General features: G+C 33.5%; 1 protein-coding gene across 1 annotated transcript in view; it reads right to left on the bottom strand.

Annotated features, from left to right (window-relative positions):
* Positions 1 to 23,967, bottom strand: part of SLC38A6 (solute carrier family 38 member 6) — a 67,433-nt gene that overhangs the window by 9,750 nt on the left and 33,716 nt on the right. The window contains exons 5-8 of the mRNA XM_003267769.4: positions 23,592 to 23,631; positions 12,692 to 12,770; positions 5,772 to 5,854; positions 5,230 to 5,288 (exon numbers count right to left, since the gene is read on the bottom strand). Coding sequence (XP_003267817.1) covers positions 5,230 to 5,288; positions 5,772 to 5,854; positions 12,692 to 12,770; positions 23,592 to 23,631 — 261 coding nt within the window. The remainder of the gene's footprint in view (positions 1 to 5,229; positions 5,289 to 5,771; positions 5,855 to 12,691; positions 12,771 to 23,591; positions 23,632 to 23,967) is intronic.

Genomic DNA, 23,967 nt, shown 5'->3' with positions numbered 1-23,967 from the left:
ATTTTTTTTTTAAGTGCAACTCAAAACAGGAACATGATGTTTTCAGTGACTGTCATACAGGAATATGGTTATTTGTGGAGTAGGTATTAGTGAAGAGAGAAACATTTAATAGCAGTTTATGGAAAGGCCACAGGAAGAAATAACTACAGACTTTATACACAGGAGGAGCTCAAGGATTTCTGATGTATGCATTAAGTGCTGCCCCTCCTTACTTTTACAGATCTGAATTATTTTTGGTGAATGTGGAGAAAGCTGGCTGGAATAACAGCATATAGCTAGGGAACTCCAGCTGGTAAAAATAAATTAAAAAAAAAACATCAAAAGAAATCCAGAGGGATGCTGTTTCCCAGAATTAATCAATGAAAATGTTTCATGTTTTTACTCTTAATTGTGGCCATCCTGTTATCAGACCTATAGCTGTGGCTCTGTCAATATTACCATTGTTGCTGTTGTTTCAGGGCACATAATTACTCTGTAAATGTTTGCTCCAGGCTGAATCCCAGTGCACAAAGGGACAAGAAGGAATAAAGGAAGTATTTGTCCTTTGTAGGAGACCAATACGTAAACACAATTTCTATTCCTACTCGGTATTTACCTAGTTTTGGATTTTGACTAATTTAATCAAAATTTTACACAGTGATAAAACAAATATAAGGAAAACATATACTTTTAGGATTAAGTTAATGAGTGAACTAAAGAATCACTCTTAATTAAAAACCTCACCAAGAAAAAAATTACTGTAGAAGGATAAACTAGACAAGCTGCTTTGACATTTCTAGGTAAGTTTTCAATGTGACATAAAATGAAACGGTCAACTTACCAAAAGGAAATAACAAAATCAAAAGCAATAATCTCACCATCATTATCTTGATAGGTTTTCAAAGAAAAAAAAAAAAAACAACAAAAAATGATGAGGATGGGGTGACGGTGAAACTGCTCCAAATTCAGTTTCTTTTCTTGTTTTTTTAAGACAGGGTCTCACTCTGTCACCCAGCCTGGAGTGCAGTAACACAATCTCAGCTCACTGCAACTTCCACCTCCCAGGCTCAAACCATCCTCCCACCTCAGCCTCCCGAGTAGCTGGGACTACAGGTGCGTGGCCACCACACCCAGCTAATTTTTGTGTTTTTTGTAGAGACAAGATTTTGCCATGTTGCCCAGGCTGGTCTCGAACTCCTAGGCTCAAGTGATCGGCCTGTCCCAGGCTCCCAAAGTGTGGGATTACAGGCATGAGCCACTGCACCAGCCCAAATTCAGTTTCTTATATTTTCCCCTAACTAACAGTGGTAGTGTTGGCAGAAAAAACCATTTACTGAGGACTTGCTGTGCACCAGGTACCTTGATACACTCTGTATGTGAGCTGCCTCATTTATCAGTTGTTATTTCTTAAGCTTTCAAGTCAAAATATTTCAAAGCAATGCTCCAAAATGCAATATTATCATTAATTTTTATTAATTTGAAAAAAATAAGTAGTAGCCTGATTTTATATTAATAGACAGTTCAGTTACTACAGCTAATTTCTTTGCAAAGATCCATCCCAACTCCAAGCCTGCATGGTGGTATGGGGTGGATAGAGATGATGTCCCACAAAGCAGAAGTACAGAACGGGAGTGAAACGAGACCCAGCAACAAAGAGAAAAGATTAACAGGAAGTCCTTGCTCAGGTTGGTAAGAAGGTAAGTCTTGGGGTTGGAATGACAAAGGGAAAAAGGAGATTAAGTATTAAAAATATTTGTTCACTTGCACAAAAGGCCTCCCTTCCTTCTCTCTGCTCTAAGCCCTTTGCATCTTTTGTGGCTCAACTCAAGTTGTATTTCCTTTAAAATCCTTCTTTACTCTAGCTCTCACTGAGCCTTCTCTCCTCTCAACTCTTGAGACTCTTATTCTGAAGCAAATATATCAACACTTACTTATATATTGCACACATTGTTCTCCATGTTGGAAAAGAAATTTATCTCCCCTACTAGACTGACAGATCCTTAAGACTAGTGTCCAGGTAAAATTTCCACACCCTAAAATGCCTAACATAGTGTTCAGTAGAAGGAAAGCTTCTGACTAAAATCCATTTAAATAATTCTCTATTTCAGGCCAGTGCAGTGGCTCATGCCTATAATCTCAGCACTTCGGGAGGCCAAGGTGGGACGATCGCTTGAACATAAGAGTTCAAGGCTAGCCTGGGCAACATAATGGGGCTCCGTCTCTACAAACATTTAAAAAAAAAATTTATCTGGCCAGGCGCGGTGGCTCACGCCTGTAATCCCAGCACTTTGGGAGGCTCAGGCAGGCAGATCACGAGGTCTGGAGATCGAGACCATCTGGCTAACACGGTCAAACCCTGTCTCTACTAAAAACACAAAAAATTAGCCGGGCATGGTGGAGGGTGCCTGTGGTCCCAGCTACTCGGGAGGCTGAGGCAGGAGAATGCTGTGAACCTGGGAGGCAGAGCTTGCAGTGAGCTGAGATGGTGCCACTGCACTCCAGCCCAGGTGACAGAGTGAGACTCCATCTCAAAAAAATAAATAAATAAATAAAAAATTATCCAGGCGTGGTGGCATGCGGCTGTAGTTCTAGCGACTCAGGAAGCTGAGGCAGAAGAATCACCTAAGCCCAGCAGTTTGAGTCTCTAGTGAGCTATGATCATGCCACTGCACTCCAGTATGGGTGACTGGAGAGAGTGAGATTCTGTCTCTTAAAAAAAAAAGTTGTCTAACTGGATTACCAACCTATTAAAACGTTGCTTAGAATACTAATCTGTACTTAAGATAGAACTTTTAGAACGAATGGTAATCCGTTTGTGTTCTAAAATACACCAAAAAAAAGTAAATTTATCAAAAAAAGGTAAATCTATCTTGTTGGTATCATTCTGAGACACTGATAAAATTTATTTTTAAAACTGCAAAATATTTTAGAGGGGGCAAAAATTTAGGTTAAATTTTTTTAATGAAAATACAGATCTGGGAGAACAGATAAAATATTGGTTTTAATTTACATTATTCAAAGAATATAAGAAAATAATAGTTTCTGAACTGATTTTTTAAAATGTGTTATAAATGCTATACATATTTACAAACACGTATTGACAAAAATAATAAATGAAAAACTGGTATCCTTCCAAAATTCTGGGTTAATATATATACGTTTCCTTTTCCTAACCACTAAGTATTTTAAAAGCTAACATTCAGAGAATCTAAAATAAATATGGCAGCTGGGCATGGTGGCTCACGCCTGTAATCCCAGCACTTTGGGAGGCTGAGGTGGGTGGATCACTTGAGGTCAGGAGTTCAAGACTTGCCTGACTAACACGGTGAAACCCCATCTCTACTAAAAATACAAAAAAAAAAAAAAAAAAAAAAAAAAAAAATAGCATGCACCTGAAATCCCAGCTACTTGGGAGGCTGAGTCAGGAGAATTGCTTGAACTCGGGAGATGTAAGTTGCAATGAACTGAGATCGTGCCACTGCACTCCACCCTGGGTGACGGAGCAAAACTCTGTCTCAAAATAAATAAATAAATAAATAAATAAATAAATAAATAAATAAATAAATAAATAAATAAATATGCCAATTAAAAAGAATATTTAAAAAAGCATACAGAGTATTCTTCATTGCCCCACTGTAGATTAAACTGTGCTCACAGGTAAAAATCTGAGCAAATGGTTTATAAGGCATTACAATAAATGTAGAATATGGGTATTGTTTCCATATGGCTGCTACATTAGAAATCTGCATTGAATTAAAGAGTATCTGTCATGACAGAAACAAAACTACAGTAGACATATCCTATCAATACATTTAACGTGCTTTAAGCTATTGGCTATGAAAACTAAATTAATCCTATCTATGCAATGATTGCATTGCCAATTATCTGTGAGAGAAAAATTCAATATGTTATCTATACTGATTCTCTTTAATATCCATACATTCATTTGCATATGTAGGCCACTTCTAACCACACTTCTCAACAATCAAATTATGATGGAAATATTTAGTTTTTTTCTTTTTCAATATGGAGCCTACAAAGTGTATGTTCAATTCACTTATTTGTAAGATATAAGTCAGACAACTGGGAAGAGAAGAAGACGAATGATTTTAATATTGTTAAATTCAACAAATGTAAACACTGTTAAATGTTTTTAGTTTTAAGAGCATTCAATAGAGGATAAATGCTTATATACACTAAAATCAGGGTCACTTCCACTTTGTTTAAATAATTTAAAGTTATTTTATCCCTGTGTCTCAGAAGATAGCTTAGCCTAAGTTAAATGCACCCTAGGTTGTTTTGACAGCTTTGAAATCTGGCTCTTTAATATGGCTTAACTACTGATGTGCTGTCTTGCTCTTACATATGGCTGTTTCTTTCATGCATTTTCAAAAACAAGGAAGAGTTGAACCAAGCTCATGAAAAGCTCATTTGGACATGTATATTCTTGGAAAGTTAAATATGTTTATTTCTACTTAAGGTTTGACATTTAGATACTGATTATGGAATAAACTGCTATACAAAGAAAAAAGACAAAAAATTTCACACAAAGGTACTATCTTTAGAATGTTAAGATGTTTTAGGAGAATTAGAAGGAAATAAATTAAAATTCTCTTTTATCTTTATATTATTTTATAATATCAAAATAAGTTAAATTTACCATCTGATATTTTTATATAATAAAAATGAGCTAATTAAAAAATAAGGAATATATCCCACATGTGAAGAAAAATATTTGTAGTAGTGTTTTTATGAGAATTTATCTATGCTGAATAAACCAGACAAAATAGGAGAATTCAGTCAACCCAGTTCTTACTAGATCTCCTCAATGTAGTGCCAGAAGCTCTGTTTTTTTCATTAATGGAATAAAGTTTCAAAATTAAGATGACTAGTCTCAAACAGATTTTACAGATTAGAACCAGACTGATTCTTCATACAATATGGTACAGGAATAAATTTACACACCTACACAAAGAATTACACTCCATCTAAGATTTTAACAGAATTGGCATGCTCTCCTCTCTAGTTAACCACGAGAAATGCTGAATTTGAAATGCTGTTCTAGCTAAGCCTCTTCAAAATAGATACAACGAAGGAAATAATTTAATGGAACAAAAGTGCTTTTAATAACACAATGAAATAAAACGAGATATCCTTCCCAACACAAAACAGTTAAAAGTAAAAATGACATTAACAAAATGAGTCCAATTTTAGTGAGGAGATAAGCAATGTATTATATTTTAAACTTACCACAAGAGCAAAGAACATCATAAAGAAAAATGATAAACTACTTGTGTAGCCAAGAAAGCCTGTAAAATAACAGTAAAATAAAAAGCAAATTATAAGGAAAGTGATTTTAACGTACAACTAAAGCTATACATCTTAGGCATGTTTTCTATTACAGTGGTTGGTATCTGGGGCTTAGGGCTCAGAATAACAACATTCCAACTATCTGTCACAGATCATTTATGTAGCTCTGTACAACAGAATTGGAACTGGCTTACCACTAATGGTACACTGTAAGGAAAGTCTGCTCTTTAATGTTCTGCTGTAAAGATTTTATTTTAGTGGGGCAGACAAAATACTACTGCAAACCAAGTAATAGGTTAACTAGGCAGGGCTGAAGGCTGAACAACCTAAAATAAGGCCAAGTTTAAAATTATTCACAACCACCATCCTTCTGCCAAAAATGTGGTACTGTGAAATTTTAAAGCCCCTTAATATTTGCCTCTCTTTCCCTCCCTCCCTTCTTTCCTTTTTCTAAACAAATAATGTGCTCTATAAAGACTTACCTATTTTGGGAAGAAGTGCAAGAGGGAACACAATGCCAACGCATATGATTATTAGTAGTGTTTGTCCATCGAGATACCAATATCTATTATAAAAAAAGTTCTACTTTAGGCATGGGACTCCAGTGTTTGTTATGACACACACGCACACACACACACACACACACATACACACACAGAGTTATAACCATTACAACCAGCCATTAGGAAAAGCCTACTTCCTTTCATTAAAATGTTCTTGTGGGATCCTATTTTTCTTATTAATGAATTTACATTTAGAAATGAATAAAAACAAAGAGATGCCATTTTCAACTACCAAATTAATAAATATTTAAAAATAGGATAATAGTCAACATTAGTGAGGAGTGATGAGGCGTGTAAAAAGCTGGTGAAAATGCAAATTATATAAATTACCTTTCTGGAAAGCAATTTGGCAATAGATATAAAGAATTTTCAAATAATTATATACTTGAAAACACTTATAACAGACTATTAAAAATAATAAGAACAAAGACTTTTTGTAAATTTTTATTTTATTTAAGTTCCGGGGAACATGTGCAGAATGTGCAGGTTTGTTACATGGGTATACATGTGCCATGGTGGTATGCTGCACCTATCAACCCGTCATCTAGGTTTTAAGCCCTGCATGCATTAGGTATTTGTCCTAATGCCCCTCTCCCCTTGCCCCCCACCCACCGACAGGCCCCAGTCTGTGATGTTCCCCTCCCTGTGTTCATGTGCTCTCACTGCTCAACTCTCACTTACGAGTGGGAACATGCAGTGTTTGGTTTTCTGCTCCTGAAGAACAAAGACTTTTATAAAAAGATGTTTACTGAAAACATTTAAAATAATAAAAATTGAAAACAAACCTCCAAGACCATGATAATTTTGAAATAACAATATACTGAATATTCAGTAAACATCATATATTTGTATATAACATGATAATTTTGAGGAAAAACATAGATGCATTAAAAATGGAAAGGAACTAAAATATATTGATAGCCATTATCTCTGGGTGGTAAAATAATGGTCACTTTTCTTCTTTATAGTTTTCTATATACATTTTTTCAAATTTCAGGAAAGGGCATTAATCACCAATTGTAAAATATTAAAATTTTCATATAAAGGCATTAGAATACAGAATGAGAAAAAGGTAGGTTAACGTGATTTTGTATTTGTTCATTGAAAAAAACAAAACTGGATGCACATATAAAACCAGAAGGATATACTTAAAATATCAAAAAGTAGATATTTTTATGTGATAGCAATATGAGCAATATGTGAGATAGGTATGTACACATTTTTAAAAGTTAAAGTTAATTCCCAAGACCTCAATAGATTTGTATGTAAAGGAGAAACAATTCATGAAAGAAATACAACTAGTAAATACACATGAAGAAAATCCAATCACTGATGCTAATTAAAGAAATAATGGCCGGGCATGGTGGCTCACGCTTGTAATCCCAGCACTTTGGGAGGCCGAGGCGGGCGGATCACGAGGTCAGGAGATCGAGACCACAGTGAAACCCTGTCTCTACTAAAAATACAAAAAAATTAGCCGGGCATGGTGGCGGGCGCCTGTAGTCCCAGCTACTCGGAGAGGCTGAGGCAGGAGAATGGCGTGAACCCAGGAGGCAGAACTTGCAGTGAGCCGAGATTGCGCCACTGCACTCCAGCCTGGGCGACAGAGCGAGACTCCGTCTCAAAAAAAAAAAAAAAAAAAAAAGAAATAATGAGACTGTTGCAATTAATCTAGCAAAATTAGTAAACAAAAATATTCAAGGATGTGGCACAATTGGACCTCATACATTGCTAGTGATCTTGCCAATTAGTACTATCTCTTGGAAAAACAATGATTATATGTAGCAAGAGCAATAAAAATGTAGTGGCAATCTACTCTAAGAAAATAAAATAGAGAAAATTCTATGTATGTGAAGCTGTTGAATACATTATTATAATATTGAGAAGCTGGAGGAAAACTCTATATACCCAATATTTGAAAATATTTAGAAAAGCATACTCAATGGAATGTTACGTGGCTTTACGAAAAAACACAATGAATAAAATGGAAAACGATGATGATATAAATGTAATTATTAACTATAGTTTTGAAAGCTTTTGGGAAAAATTCAAAAGAATTAAAAGGACAGTGACTAGGTTAGAGATGTTATGCATGATTTTTCTTTGCTTTTTTTTCTAAATTTTCTTTATCGTAGCTGTTAGATATTTACACTTAAGTGTATACACATACATACACACGCACAATAGTAACAAAATAAAACTTATGCAAAAATGGGAGCTCGGGGCATCAAAGACCAATAGGGACTTTTTCAAATTGTTTGGTAGACAATATCAAAATTCCCACTTTGCAATAATGCATCCTCTTTCATTATCTACCAGATAGCCAGTCTCCCACTGCCATGTTAACTTAGGTAAAGGTCTTCTACATGGATTTCAACCAGTGGCTTCTAACATGAACTTAATTGTTACTGTTGGGTGCTGACAACTTCCTCTTTAACAGAACAAGAGGAGAAGCAGCTGCAGAAACAGCACCACGATGACACTTTTCCCTTCTCCACCCTAATTTGTGTTATTAGGAAATACATATGCCAGAAACTATAACCTATGCATAAGTATTTACAGCTTTAGTGGACCTGAAGCTTTGCTCTCTCCATTTGCACATGCCCCTCAATTCCTGGTATGCAGGAAGTACTAAAAGAGTACACATATCAATAATACAAAAATGATACTCCACATGTTTATCTTCTAGTCACTCTTGAGTAAGAATCAAAACAGAAACTTCAAAAGATCTTTCATTGAGGAACACCTGGCAACCAAATTTCTGAAGCTGGCAAAAGGCCCAGGGCTCTATGTCTGAAATGTGTTTCCTTCTGGGACCCAATATTAGACCCAGACAGTTGCAGTGCCAGGAGGAAAAATGCCCAAAGGAGTACCAAAGTAGATTCCATCTGTTAGTTTTGCTGTCCCTCGTAGATAACAATACTGCATTATACACTTGAAAATCTGTTGAGAGTGCAGATTTCATGTCAAGTGTTCTTACCGTAATAAAATAAAACAAAAAATTATTATAAGCCAATTTCACTCTTTAAAAGCAAAAAAAATGTCAAGAAGCTAAAGTTGTACAAAAGGGAGCATTTAATCCCCAGGACCAGGACTCTTTTCTCTTGCATAGGAATAAAGGAACACTTTTTGAAATTCTGTACACCAGTTACTTTATACTATTTCAGATCACAATTCATTTATGACCATGAAAGTCATATAACTGACCAAAGCACTGAACTGTGGGACTGAAGATAACTTTACCTCCTCCCAGCAGTAACTCAGAATCACAGTTATGGAATGTTAGAGCTGGAAGAGACCTTAGAGATCATCTGGCTCAACAACTTCATTTTTTATGTCTGTAAAATCAGCAAAAGGAAGATGATGATCTTAGTGACAGTAGCAATGGAAATACTTTCAGATACTACCTCATTTATTTCAAGATCATGCTTTGCATTCTCCTTTTCATAGGATTGAACTTTAAATTCTTAATATAAAAATAATTATACTGTAAAATGTAATTTCTCTAACCTTGTCTTGGCTACTGGTTATTGTTAATCATCTCTTATCCTTAATAATTCATCTTAATAAAGCCAATTTTAAATACAGTGCTTTTCTTTACCATTCATTAACAATAAAGGCAACACTGTAAAGCACAGTAAAATTAGTTTAGATTTCACGTGTGTGTCACAGACAAATGAATTGTTTCTCAATGGATATTTTCCAAAGAACAGAAATTATTAAACTTACAAAATAAAACTGCTGCCTGAGAAAAAAAACTAGTAAAAAGAAATCTCAAAAAGTACATATTAAATACATTTATTTTGTAAATAAGCATTTTAGAAGAATGTACTAACTTTAATTTTTTCCTAAGGGGGGAATAAAGAATGATCTAACAGAACTCCTGTTTTCCTACTGTGATCTAAATATACATTCTCTTTAAGCCAAAAGAATTAGAGTAAAAACCTTTATACTTCCTAGAGAACTTGTTTGATCTGTGGATTTAATCCTGTATGATAAAAATGTTCCAAGTATGAAATATAGAGTATAAATCCTTAGCTTTGGCATGCAGATGTTTTGTTCCATATTTTAATGAAAACCAGATTTATTTATAAGTTGCTTTAATTTCATTCTCGAAAGGAATGGAACAAGAGTATCGTATGTTCTGAATTAGGATCTTACTCACATCCCATATCAATTATGTAACTTAAATGCAAGACAACTTAATTGTGTCAATCATATTCCCCTGACAAGATCATTAAATGTTAACAGACAGCTTCCAACTTTAACAGCCACAGATTTTAAAAATGTAAGTTATTCTATGAAATATATAGATATATCATGAAAGTTCAGTATAAGTATTATAGCTTCTAACTTCTATTAGAATATTATGAACAGAGTTTCATTCTGATATCTTTATAAAGATTTATATTTCAAAGGTACACCAAGCTCGCCGATAACCCAGAAAATTAGCATACCTGAAAGATCTTAATTAAAATTTATTGTAAATCAAACCCTAAAATAAAAGCTTATCAACATCATGTTGATCTCATAGAAGAAATACTGCCAGGTAAGTCTATCTAGAAAAAAACTGTCCTTTAGGGATGGTAAAGTCAATTATCATAATATTTGTTTCTTACTTATTTTCTAGCATCAAGCTTTCAAGACTAATGATTTATCTGCATTCAAATAAGTTAATATAATTAGCCAAAATAAATGAATATATATTACATTTAAAACAAGATAAGGTTGTTAAAAAGACGTACAATTTTAAAATGTAACAGAGATGATGCAAACTGACCACAGTATTTTGAAGTATATGATTTTAAAAATCTATTTCTAACATGTAAAAATAACATTTTAATCAATTTTCTATTAATATGAGTGAGATGGAAGTTCATTTTAATTTTTATTTAAAAAAACAAAAAAATCAATGCAACAATATAAATCATTTGCCAATTATTTAAAATGAAGCTATGGTAAAAATATCACATTTAGAGAAAGAAGACCTGAATTTCAATACTAGTTCTGCCACATACTACTTTAATTATTTCTAAAATATTACATATATTTATAATCCCTCCTCATTCCACCGACATATGACAATAAAAGAATATAAATAGGAGCCACCAAATTCGGGACCAAGAAAAAAGAAAACATATGTGACAACTGTTGGAATTAATATAGTTATATTAATTCAAATGTGTCACATTTGACTCTGAGCTTCCTGGCAGTCAGGGCAAAAAGGGAAACACCACCTTTAATATAGTAATTATTAGAATTCCTTAATTCTCCACATTTACACTGTGCTATAAGCTTGTGTACACACATGCTTGTTTATACACATGCTATTAGCATGTGTATATATATCTTACTTGATCATCCCAGCAACTTTATTAAGAAGGCAATATTGGTACCCCCATTACATCACATAAAAAAACCTAAGGCTCCAAGTACTTTATATAGTCAAAAGAAGTTAAATTAAGTTCTTGAGATTATTGAATATCAAATGGATAGAACACACATCTCCTTACTCTTAGTCTAGCCCTCTTTATTCTACCTCATATTGCCTTGAGTTATTAACCCTAAAATATAAATTTCTCACATAGAATTTGAGTAATAGAAGGTACCCTCAATGTTTTTTACAGCAAATACAAAAATGAATTTCACATAGCTACTTCTTATAGGAATTATTTATCAACCTAAGCATAAAATCAAAATGTAACTAGATAAAGCTGTAGATAAAATAAGGTAGTTGTGAGTATCAGATGTGATAATGCATGTGGAAACCTCATTCACTGTAAAGTATCATACAAAGGAACAATATCTTCTGATGAAGAGAAATCATTTAGGACTTCTACTTGTCTTTTTTTAACTACATTTTCTTGATGGTTTCTATTCAGATCTAAAGTATACCACACTTTTCTTACAAATACGTATTTGCAGTTGTCTAAGTAGAATTCTTTAATGGAAGCTGAATTGTAAAAGCTAAAAACTAATTTTTGAAACCTTTCCTTGCATTCCAGAACAAGTTCAATTATTGAAGCAGAACAACCCAGTATTCAAATCTAAAAGTCTGACAGGTTTTGTACTGTGGTTTGAAACTTAACTATGTGAAATAACTTGATGGCAATTAAAATGATTTATTGTGTCTTTTCAAGTTCATTTTTCTAAAATGTTCTTGTTCTACACAGTGAAAAGAAAAGTACAATTAATTTTGTTTTTTCCCTATAAAGAGGTGAGTCAAAAATGTAAGATGCATTTTTTAAATAAAGATAAAAGAGATACAATGTAGTTTACTATTGTTTATAATATTGTTCAAAAACAGGAAATGAAACAACTAAGTCCTTGCAAATAATTTATTTTTTTGCCATGGTATATAATAGGAATTTCAAACAGGTATAGTTGTAACTGCCACATTTTTTATCACTATGATTTGCTGAGAAATGACAGCAATATCATTCACTCCCCTCCTTTAAGACCTGTACTGTCAGTATATTCAACCTTCTCCCATCCCCAACCCCAGTCTTGTATATCCCCAGAAATTTATCCTTTACTCCTCCTTAAGAGCATCTCAATCTCAGACCTGTCTTAGCCTATCTCACACCCCCAAGGAATGCAAGGATTATATCTGGTGCTTCATATGGTTCACAGAACAGCGCTTTCATATGGGTAATCAATAAACATTGGCTGAGTAGTTTCAATTCTATTACTGCTTCACTTCTGCCTAATTTGTAACTGTCTTGAGGGCAAGGACTACATTTATTTTACTTGCCACTACAAGTATTGCCATTTACAGCTTAATAAATATTTATCAAAGTAATACATGAATGGACACAATGTAAAATACTTTTTCTTACCTACTATAGTCTCCAGTCAAAAATTCTGCAATAGCAGCAGGAAGCTCTGTTTTAATAATTAAAAGATAAGATGACATAGCTGCAAAAGAATAAAAAGTGTTCCTATTAGAATTCTATGATTTTTAACCATTTAAACAACAATCCATCTAGGAAAACACATGTCCATTAGAGCTATGACAACATATGGAAGATTAACATATAACATACTATACCAAAGATACACACACACACACACACACACACACACACACACACACAGATAAGTAACTGTAGAGAAGAATAACAATTGTTAGGTTCATTAAGTATATTTTGTTTACATTTCAAGTCCAAAGCAAACTAGGTAAGAGAAACGGTTTTGATTACAGGCTACTTTTAAATGAAATTTTGTACGAAGTTTTACAAAAACTCTCTTATATGTTATCACCCCATCTAAGGCATTAGAGGTTAGTTTAGCAACAACTGACATAGACACAGAAGTTTAATAGGTATGGCTAGTAACTGGATTATGTGTTCCTTCTTACTAGAGAAAGATGCCTCCCCACAACAGAGAAGTCTCATTCCCTCTGTCCCTTTCTTTTCCTCTCTCTACTACCCACCCCTGCATTATGAATACATATAATTATAGGATAAAAAAGAATACATAATGAATTACATTTAAAATTAGTCTCTAAAAAGATTAGAGAAAGTTCAATAGAAACCATTAAGTATATTAAAAAGACAAAATTTCCAACTTTTATTCCATTTTATTAACAGGGTTCATCTATATTATGTAATCATAACCTGAAGCTAGCATTATTTCTCACATTTAATCTAACAGAGTCCGATAAATAACTACCTTTTATAGCACTTTAATAATGATCCTAATTCTGATGTAGCTATAAAAACAAATTCTATAAAAATATTAGGAAAAGTTTTAATATGGTTACAGAATACAGAACTCATTCATACGTAAATACTTGAGTTTAAGCTTAAATATATAGCAACTCAGACGATTTGTAGTCAGAACTTCAATTTAACAGAGTAAGATTCTCTTTCCCCCCAGAGATTATGTTTGTGTGTATGTGTCGGGGCCAAAAAGGAAACGCCCATGAAGAATAAAGAGTGTTTGGGAGGCCAAGGCGGGTGGATCACGAGGTCAGGAGTTCGAGACCAGCCTGGCCAACATGGTGAAATCCCGTCTCTACTAAAAATACAAAAATTAGCCAGGCGTGGTGGCGGGTGCCTGCAATACCAGCTAACCTGGGAGGCTGAGGCAGGAGAATCGCTTGAAACTGGAAGGCAGAGGTTGCAGTGAGCCGCGACTGCACCACTGCACTCCAGCCTGGGTGAAAGAGCAAAATTCCGTCTCAAAAAAAAAAAAAAAGAATAGAGTATACTTTGTGTGCACATTAATTTTATTACTTATTTATATATCAGGAAACATTTCACTTTCTCCTTACAAAACTTACAAAAGCTAAGAACAAAAATGAATGCCAAGTTTCAATGGCAAAAATCTGGGGAAAAATTGATTAAAAGGCTCAAATAGTTTAAGAAGGATGTATATTTCTCAATCAACATTATTTGAAAGGAGCTTAACTTTATGATTACAATGCTATGTGACATTTAACTTGAGGAAAAAAAGGATACATGCTAGTTTGTGTGTAGATTTGTATGGAGATAGATAATACTATAGACACACATAAACATACACACACTCTCAATTTTTTTTAGTAAAATAACATGTATTTATGTCAAAGTAAAATTTAGAACAGTTAAATAATCACTTCTCTGTGATGAAAATACACATATACATATTTTTTCAGTTTACAACGATTTCTTTTTCCCTAGCAGAAGCATAGCTATGTCTCAGTGAGTTGACTAAAATCTGCAAAATCTTTCAGTTATGGGGTATTACATCTGATTGTATGTGAAAATGTGTTCTGTATTGTTCATATTGTCATAAGGAAAAATGCTATCAATTTGGCACAGAACAGAAGGAAGGTTTCGACTAACCTTCTCCATTCAAGGATTTGGAGTTTTTATAATATTTTACCGATTCCAAAGAACTCTACACATATGGTGCAAAGATAAAAATCGTGAACCGAATTTTCTGAAACTGGCCTAGACTTACTTAAATATATCTTGTGAGAGAGACAGAGAAGAAAAAAGACAAAATACTTTGAAAACAAGGAAAGCAGACTTCCTATAAAATGTAATTTATTATCTGCCCATCTTTCTTTCTTGCTTGGATTAATCCAACACCACATGCATTTCTAAAGTTTCAGACATTCATCTCTTTCAGTAATTTTCTATTATTTCTTCTGGACCTTTAGCTGTAGAAAGCTTCAGTGAATATGAGACCCTATTTCTTTCTAATACAGTATCTGTCATTCTTTCCAGAATTTCCATTAGCCCTTGGCTAATCATCTGATCACTTTTATCCTTTGTTGTACCCTTAACTCTGGTTTTCAAAAGGGAGTACTATTTCATTAGATTCCAGTCTGAAGAATCATGTATATTTTAAGAAATACGAACTCACCAAACATGTGTTTCTCTCTCAAAGAAGACCTCACATACAAGATACAAATATAATAAAACATGCAAAACATTGCTTCTTTTCTAGAGAATGCTAGTATATATTTTAAGAGCTACACAACCACAGAACTTACTATAGGGGAAAACCCACACGGATTAAGCCAGTAAAACAAAGACCATCACCATTCTATTCACTGTGAAAATTATTTTTTTCTTAATCACAAGTAAACTTTCATGTAAGAACTAGCACTTTAACACATTATATTATATATAATACAGAAAAGAAACAAAAAGATTACCAAATACACATTAAGTTAGGAAATATATCTTAATTAAATTCATACAAAGGAACAATCAGCTCAATAAAATGAACTGGAAAAGTTTTAAAGATATACTATTGATAGGAACGCTCATATTGCCTTTAACTAAAAGGTTTACTAGATCAAATAGCTGTCTGCCACAGTTTTTGTCTCACGTCTTTTATAAATGGCATAAGAAAGTGTTCAAGCACTTACCTTACAGACCAGTCATAAGCAAAAATTTGTAAATGATTTTGGGTGACATGGACACCTAGTATAGATTCCTAAAACAAGACACACCATGTTCTACTCTAAATTAATAGCTGCAACTGGGTCATCCACAAGAGCCATGCATATAGTTAAGTGGCCCCAAAACACCAAAGCCAAAATCAGTGCCAGAAGATATACCTTGATGTCAGGTATTCAGCCATTACAAATCACTTGGTTTTACCACATTAACTAAATAGGTATTCTTTTCTACTTAATTTTAAACATAACTAATAGAACTCATTTAATAGAAACTTCTCTGGGAAAAAATAAAACATCCGTCAACTGAAAACACAGAAGTTGAAAGCACTCTTTAAAAACAACATGGAGAAGCAACAGTAATATTAAAAAGTGACTAAAATGGGATAAAATCTGATTAGGTAATAGCAAGCTGCAAGGTGTTAATATCTGTTGATCTGATTATAAAGTGAAATACATGAATTGGGCCCGGGAGGTTGAGAGGAGACATGTTAGAAACAGAGAAACAGAGAAGGGACTCTGGGTGGAGATCCATGAAAACAGCTAACATCTTTGTTTTTTAGATGCCTACTGTATGCTTGGTAGTATTCTACACAAGTTATTTCCTCACTTCATCTTTACACAAACCTGTGAGGTACATATTACTTATTTCACAGAATATAAGGAGGCACAAAGAAGTAACTTGCCCAAGCTAGTGATGGTGCAAACAGCCAGCCTGGGTTGAGAAACTCGTTCTATTAACTAGTATGCGATGAGAAAGTGCAGGAGCAAAGAGAAAAAGTAAACAGACAAATAAGGAAAGTCTACCAGAAGGACCACTCTTCAGAATTATTTTTCTTTTTTAAATCAATATTTAAACAAACTACTTTTGAATGCTGAGATTAACAGTTGACTTCAAAGGAAATGAATCTCTATCACAGAGAACATTAGTCAGAAGCTTTAGTAACACTTAGAATTTTCATTTCATCTTGAGATATATTTTCAATGTATTTAATTTTTCAGTATTGTAGCTGCTTTGGTGATGTGATTAGTTCAAAATTCATGGAGTTTCATGATGAGATTCTATTGCATCTACTGCTATGACTCTACTGTATTTACGGCTGTGACTGTAGTTCTGAAGAGAAAGTTTCCTATTCTCACATATTTGAAATATTAACACTCCACTGAAATCTAAAAAATAAAAATCAGTCTCTGTGCTTCCAAATACTGTATTCTTATGGGTTATTTTTCCCAGAACTCTGAAAATGCTTCCCAAGTTGTCGTTATTAAGCATACAAACTTAAAAAAACAAACCAACCCTAATTGGAGTTTGGGCCTAAGACATCATTACAGTTTATGAAAGTAAGAATCTTTTTTGTTAAACACGTAAAATATATGTATGAGGATAGAATTACTTACAGCTATTTTTAAAACAGAATTAGGTTTTCAGCACTTGGGGGAAGTTTAGCAATTCTTAAAGGATTACTCAGCCCTAAACAAACGGATGTACTATGGGGAAAAAATAAGTTTGCCTTTCTGTCTCAGAGAGATTCAATTTTATTTCAAACATGTTTTTAGTCATGGATACTAACTGGTTTATTCTATTCAATGTGTCTTATTAATCAGGTGGTCCCACAAAATATCTAAATGCTGCTGAAGTTCTATCTGCACTCAAATAGTACAGAACACATGCATAAATGAAAATCAAAATATATGGGGGAAAATGCTCCCCCATGACCCTAGAAAAAAATGTATATCTTTGTCTTACCATTTTCAGGATCTTAAATTTGAATAAAAAATGACCAAAATATCTACTGTTCTGAAAATTTTATAATTTTCAATAGAAATTACTAAGAAAAATATTTTCAAAACCTTAAAAAAGATACATTACCAGTAAATGTTGTCAAATGAAGTGCTTATGAAAAAGACTCTCCAAATTTCCTGTACCTCTCCTATTCTAAGGCAGTGCTTTCTAGAATTTCTAGACAACACTGTCTCAAGAAAGCTGCAGTTTCACCACAGGCAAACTGACCAGCAGATGGCGATGTATCTGCGCGCCCAATCCTAGTTTCCCAAGAAACAATACAAACTAGTATATCTGAAACACTCTTAGTACTTTACTAGCCTACCAAAAAGTAAATAAATAAAATGCATGAATGAATATACAGGAAGAAAGTAAATCCAAGTAGTTTCTAGTATCTAATATTGTGAATTTTTCAAATACTGAGAATTTGAGATTTTTATAATTCTCAACTGAAAATGATCTTATTTATACCTTTCTCTTTAAGAGATTTAGAAATGGGGTTACCCGAGTCCATAGATTACCAAACTGAGGTGTTAATAAAGGCTGCAAGAGTGAGGTGTGTGGATTCTGTGCCAGACTGAAACATCTGGGTCATTCTAGCAATTTCAGGAGGTTTCAGTAAGACTACTAATATTTATGGTTTTCCTTTCACAATACGTAGTAATGATTACATTTTCAATCTCCTTTAAAGAACAGGGGCTTTGAAGAACTAAGGAAAGCATATGCTATTCATAGTAATCCTTCATATTTATAAGAGCAAAATAAGAATATAACATCCTCCTAGGAGCTGCTCATCTTTCCACATTTTGAATTGGGCAAGTTGTGAAACCAGAAATAACATCAATCGACTTCACTGTTACCATGTGCTTGTAAGAGTTAATAATACTTTTTCTGGCTTGACTAAGAAGATGATTGGGATGTAGTGTTTGATTTCTAGTGATATTCTAACCTACCGAATGGTTTACTTCAGGAGTTCAAATGAATGTGAAACCAACTACTTACCTTAGTTAAGAAAAGAATCACATAATACAACACTGTTACAGGAACTATGTGAAAACTACCTTATACTTATTTTCTACTACAGTTATTAATCTTTTATCTTTAGTTAGGCCACCAAATTCAAACTCTCTAAGCCAGAATTGTCCCCTATAACAGCTTTAAATGTTAAAACTTCCAGACACCTCTTTTCTGACTTTGGGTCCCAATAGCAGTGGCTCTCAACAAATGCTACTCCAGCACCTGAGGAAATGGGCTGCAGAGGGTTACCTCTGGCTCTAGCCAATGTTGAGCCTGTTATTCATTAGTATTGGGAGGATATCAGGAATTGCTTTTAAGTAGTAATTTACTATATGGTTCCCAAATTTCCAAAGCCAAGGATTTCTATAACCTTAGAATAAGTGTTAAATTTAGTGTGTGGCATTTTTTTCCATTATAAAATTTAGATATTTTATTTGAAGACAGTAGTTTTTTTCAATTTGTCAGACCACACTAGAGCCTTGTGACTAATACTTGGTGCCTGATTAATCTTGGGGAAGAAAAACAATTTTCTGTGAAGTTCTAACAGTAGATGCTTTCCTAAAAACTATATGCTCACTTACATATACTGGGGTTTCTCTTCCTGGTCAATCAACTCTCTTTTTGCTCTTGAAGGAGTACTAAGCCAGGTCACTAGCTTTTCCCTCTCTCCCCTCTTATTCCTTTCTTTCTTCCTATAATAAATGTTATTTACTAAATGTATACTATGTGCTAAGTACTAGGGATGTAAATAAATGAGCACATTAATTTGATTTATGGAATATGGAAATGTGGGAAATAAATTGGGTCTTTGGTGAAAGACACATGAAACAAATATTGATCAAGGGCAATTCATGGTCATTTTGCTTTTAAAGGCCTTCCATTTCAATTTTTTTCATGGATTCACCACAGGAATTGTATCTCATGAAAACTGAGAAGTATTTAAATGTTACAAAGAATAAGAGAGCTAAGAAACATTAAGATACGATTTTCTTAACCTGAAAATAATAGATATTTTACACATATGTGTGTGTGTGTGTGTATATATATATATATTTTTTTTTTTTTTTTTTTTTTGAGACAGTTGCCCAGGTTGGAGTTCAGTGGCGAGATCTTGGCTCACTGCAACCTCCATCTACTGGGTTTAAACCATTCTCCTGCCTCAGCCACCTGAGTAGCTGGGACTTACAGGCACACAACCCCACGCCTGGCTAATTTTTTATATTTTTAGTAGAGACTGGGTTTCACCATGTTGCCCAGGCTTGTCTCAAACTCCTGAGCTCAGGCAATCCTCCCACTTTGGCCTCCCAAAGTGCTAGGCTTACAGGCGTGGGCCTCCATACCCAGCCTATTTCAATATATTGTTAACCTATTTTACATCAATGAGATCTAACTCTCCCCGATATTTTGAACTTCTAAATTTTTATATAATTCTAAACTAGAAGTCATTCTATGGTCTTTCAAGTTTCTTTTTTTATCACTTACATAGTATATTCAATTGTCTCTTTGAGGCAAAATCTTAGGCTTTTAAGCAGAACTTTAAAAACTGTCTAATTCATTCAACAAATATTACTTATTGAGCTCTTCTCAGAAACTAGGTAAAGTTAGGAAAACAAATAAAAACACATAGTTCCTGTCCCCAAGAAGTTAGAAAATCTTCAACATTTAATCTTTTCACATTTTTCAAACATTTACTATATCATAGCAGAAAGAATAAAGGCCAACTGAGCAAGGTTTGAATCCAGGCTTCATTATGGGATAAATGAGAGCAAGTTACTTATCTCCACTGCACACTGATCTCTTCTCTATAAAATGAAGATAATATCTATATTGAAGAGTTGTTATAATTAAAGTATCTAGTAGAGTGCTTGACCTAAATAGAATCTATTACATTATTTTTCAGTTTTAATGTAAACAACCACTGCAAAACTCAGATAATTTATACTAACAAACATTCTTTTAAAAAAGAGTTATCTGAACTACACTATTTGCAGACAGGCACTTAAGATGTGTAAAAATTCAATCTGATTTACACTTAATATAATCTTTTAAATATCCAATGTATTTCCAATTAATAAAGAAAATAATCAAAATCCATTTTAATGAAGTTACATTGGTCATATGATTGACTTACTTATTATAATAAAACTGTATATATATACTTATTTAATATAATGATGCAGTATATTAAATATCCTCCCAAATAAGTATGTTATTTGCAAGCATATATGGACTAGAAGTTCCACAGATTCTGTATAAATCAATCAAGAAACTACATTTTAAGGCTAGGGTTCCTAGACTTTAACCTAAGAGGAGGTTCTAAAGGGTAGTCCTAAGAACTGAAGTTCCCTTTTTCTTAGTGACAAAAAATAGCATCCATGAATGCTTTTAGGGCAATAGTTATTGATTTGTTAAAGATACCTAAGAAAGGGCCAAATCATCTTTTGAACCAAGTATAACCCTCTCATTGAACTTTCCTGTATTAAAATATGTTAATACCTTAAAATAATTAATGTGCCTCCCAATGTGCCAAATTTGAATTCAAATTTTGGGGTAAGAAGGGACCTTAAATTCCCTGCTTCCCACTCTACCGTCCAACAATTTAACAAAGAGGGAACTGAAGCCAAGACAGTGAGAGTGAGGGATTTCCACAAGACACATGGCTACCCAACGGCAGAGACTGGTGTAGATAGAATTCAAGGTATCTGACTTCCAATCTAGTGTTCTGCTCACAAGAGCAAGCTTCTAATTCTATTATAATAAAGAAATGGTTTATGTACATCTGGCTACGAAAAAAGAAAAAAACTCTGAAAATATGTCTTTGGTTATTACTGACTGGGCACTTAATACACTTTTAACCAATGTGAAGAAAATCATGAGGATATCATTCTAAAAACTAAATAAGCATTACCAGCTTTTCTAAATTTAAGGGACATTAAAAACTGCTGTGACCACTCTAAATCACCTTTTTAAAAAAAAGTTCTAAAATAAGCAAGCAAGCAAACCAACAAAATTAAGAGTTGGGAAAACTCATGTTTTATCCACCTCCAAATGTAAGAATCCTTTCTAGAATTCTGGCAACTGACCAACCAGCTCTGTTTGAATGTTTTCAGGGCCAAGGAGCATTTTCAAAGGGATGTAGGCCATCCTCATTATCACACAGCTTAGTTACAAGGGTACTCTGAATGAGAAAACCCAGAACAGCTTCTCTGTAGATTTCTATACGTTAGCACCAGTTCTGCCCTCTGGAACAACACTTGAATTAGTCTAGTGTCTTTTTTGTATTTCATGTTCAGTCTTTCAAAGATCTGAAGCTAGATGCCAGTCTAGCATTTCCCTTTTCTCTTCTTGATAAACATATCTAGAATATTTAAAGTACTTAGAAAGAGATCATACAAATCATTTCAGCTCTATTCTGCTCAACAAGTTTATCAATTCCCAGGTATTACACTAGGTGTTGGGAGTACAAAGAGAAATGAGGCATACTTTTGAGCTAAAGGAACTTAACAATATAGTGGGGTACAGGAGCATACATACAGAGAAGTTAAATCTAGTAGCAACAAATGCTACAGTATACCATCTCCAATAACAGTTATAAACAAGATTAGAGAACAAGGAAGGAATCAAGGTGAAAGGGACAAAGAATACAACAGTGGGCATTGTGCCAGGGTCACAAATTTGGATCTAAATTGCTGAACTGAAGAGTCTACATAAACTGTTAAACAATGGTTCAATCTAACCTAAACAATATGTGATAGTTCTTAGAACCTATACAGAGCGGATAAAGAGGGATTAAAAATATAAAAATATACATCATATTCAGAAACATTATCAGTGCACAGTTAAGCAATGCTTATTTGCTAAATAAATTATTCTAAAATAGATCTTAAAATCAATGACTATAATAAATTCATAAATGAAGAGACTGGTTTTCTTGACTTTCTACTGTGAAGTGTGAAGTAGTGTGTGTTAGGAGAAAATTATTTGGTATGGCATGCAGGAAAGCATTCTTTTTATTCATATTTTTTCATGAAAATTCAAATAATTAAAACAGGATTCCAAAACAATGGCACCACAATTTACTGGTGGAATGTTAATTTTTCCTTAACCAAAAAAACCTATTAAAGATGGAATTTGATTGAACAATACTTAAAGTGATATAGCTCAGACCTCTTGAGTATGAGAGCTGAAGTTTATTAAAACTGTCATCTTTGAATTAAATTGTTACATGTAAAAAATAAGATTAAAATGTCCTCTGACTACACAATCCTGTATAAGATCCAAAGTGCATGTCAACCTTTTCTGTGTATTTTCCTTTAAGAGCATTTATTTAGCACTTCAGTCAATGATAAAAGAAAACTAAGACATTGTTCATCACTACACAACTTCTTTACAATATATACACACATGATACCCATATTTTGGATTTAAATGTTTAATACATTTACTCAGTAACTGTCTATAATTAACAGTAATTTTATTTCTACATAGTTCCCAATATTGAGATCATTTCTAGAATTGGTTATTAATAGGAACAAGATACAGGATAAATGTGAGAATGTTTATTTATCTCAGATTTATTTATGTTTTAAACCACTTGGTCATTTTAAATTCTTGGTTACAAGAGGACACTGTTGTCCATACTTGATTGTTCACAGCCCACGGAACACTAATCCATCTAAAGTAGTATCTGCCAATAGGGTGATTAGAACAAAAGTAGAGGGAAAATATTTTAAAATCACCAAGAGAACTTTTCCAGACTGTATCCTACCTTCACAATCACAGAAAGCCAATGTTTTAGAGGTGTGTTGCAGACCTAATAACACGACTGCAATCAGGGTTTAGCTGGAACTGAATTTAGGAGCTACTGTCACAAGTGTTGCTAAAAAGGATAAAAAAAAAGAGAGTAAAGAGGCCAACACACGGGCTTCTGAAGATAGCTATGTCTACAGAAGTTCCCAGCTAGATCTGTAGTAAGATAACAATTCAAAGGACATTATTGCCATCACATTTATGCATAAACAGTGCACTTTCAATTGCTTACCTCCAATATTCTGAATTATTATGGTGCCTGCCACCACCAACTGTAAAAGAACAAAATATTCAGAAGATAGAAGGGGAAATAATATAAAAGGATCAGTATTTTATTAAAATCCAGTAACTATTACTAAAAAAGCAGATGCAGAAGTTGTAAGTGAAGAGAAACTAAAAAGAAATTTGCCAGTCATTTGAAATACGTAAAATTAATAATCATCACATTAAAAAGTATTTCTTTAATAGTTCCATAGTTACTATAAAGAAGTTTTTGAAATTTTTCTTGGCAGTCACTTTTAAATAGTTAAAAGTGTTAAAAGCTAGTAATCGATGATTATCAAGTATAAAAATTAGAAGTGTGGGAGTGGTGTCTCATTCCCTTCTTG

The sequence above is a fragment of the Nomascus leucogenys genome, chromosome 1a, assembly GCF_006542625.1.
Source record: "Nomascus leucogenys isolate Asia chromosome 1a, Asia_NLE_v1, whole genome shotgun sequence".
Lineage (NCBI taxonomy): Eukaryota > Metazoa > Chordata > Mammalia > Primates > Hylobatidae > Nomascus > Nomascus leucogenys.
This window is presented reverse-complemented; position numbering and strand designations above follow the sequence as displayed.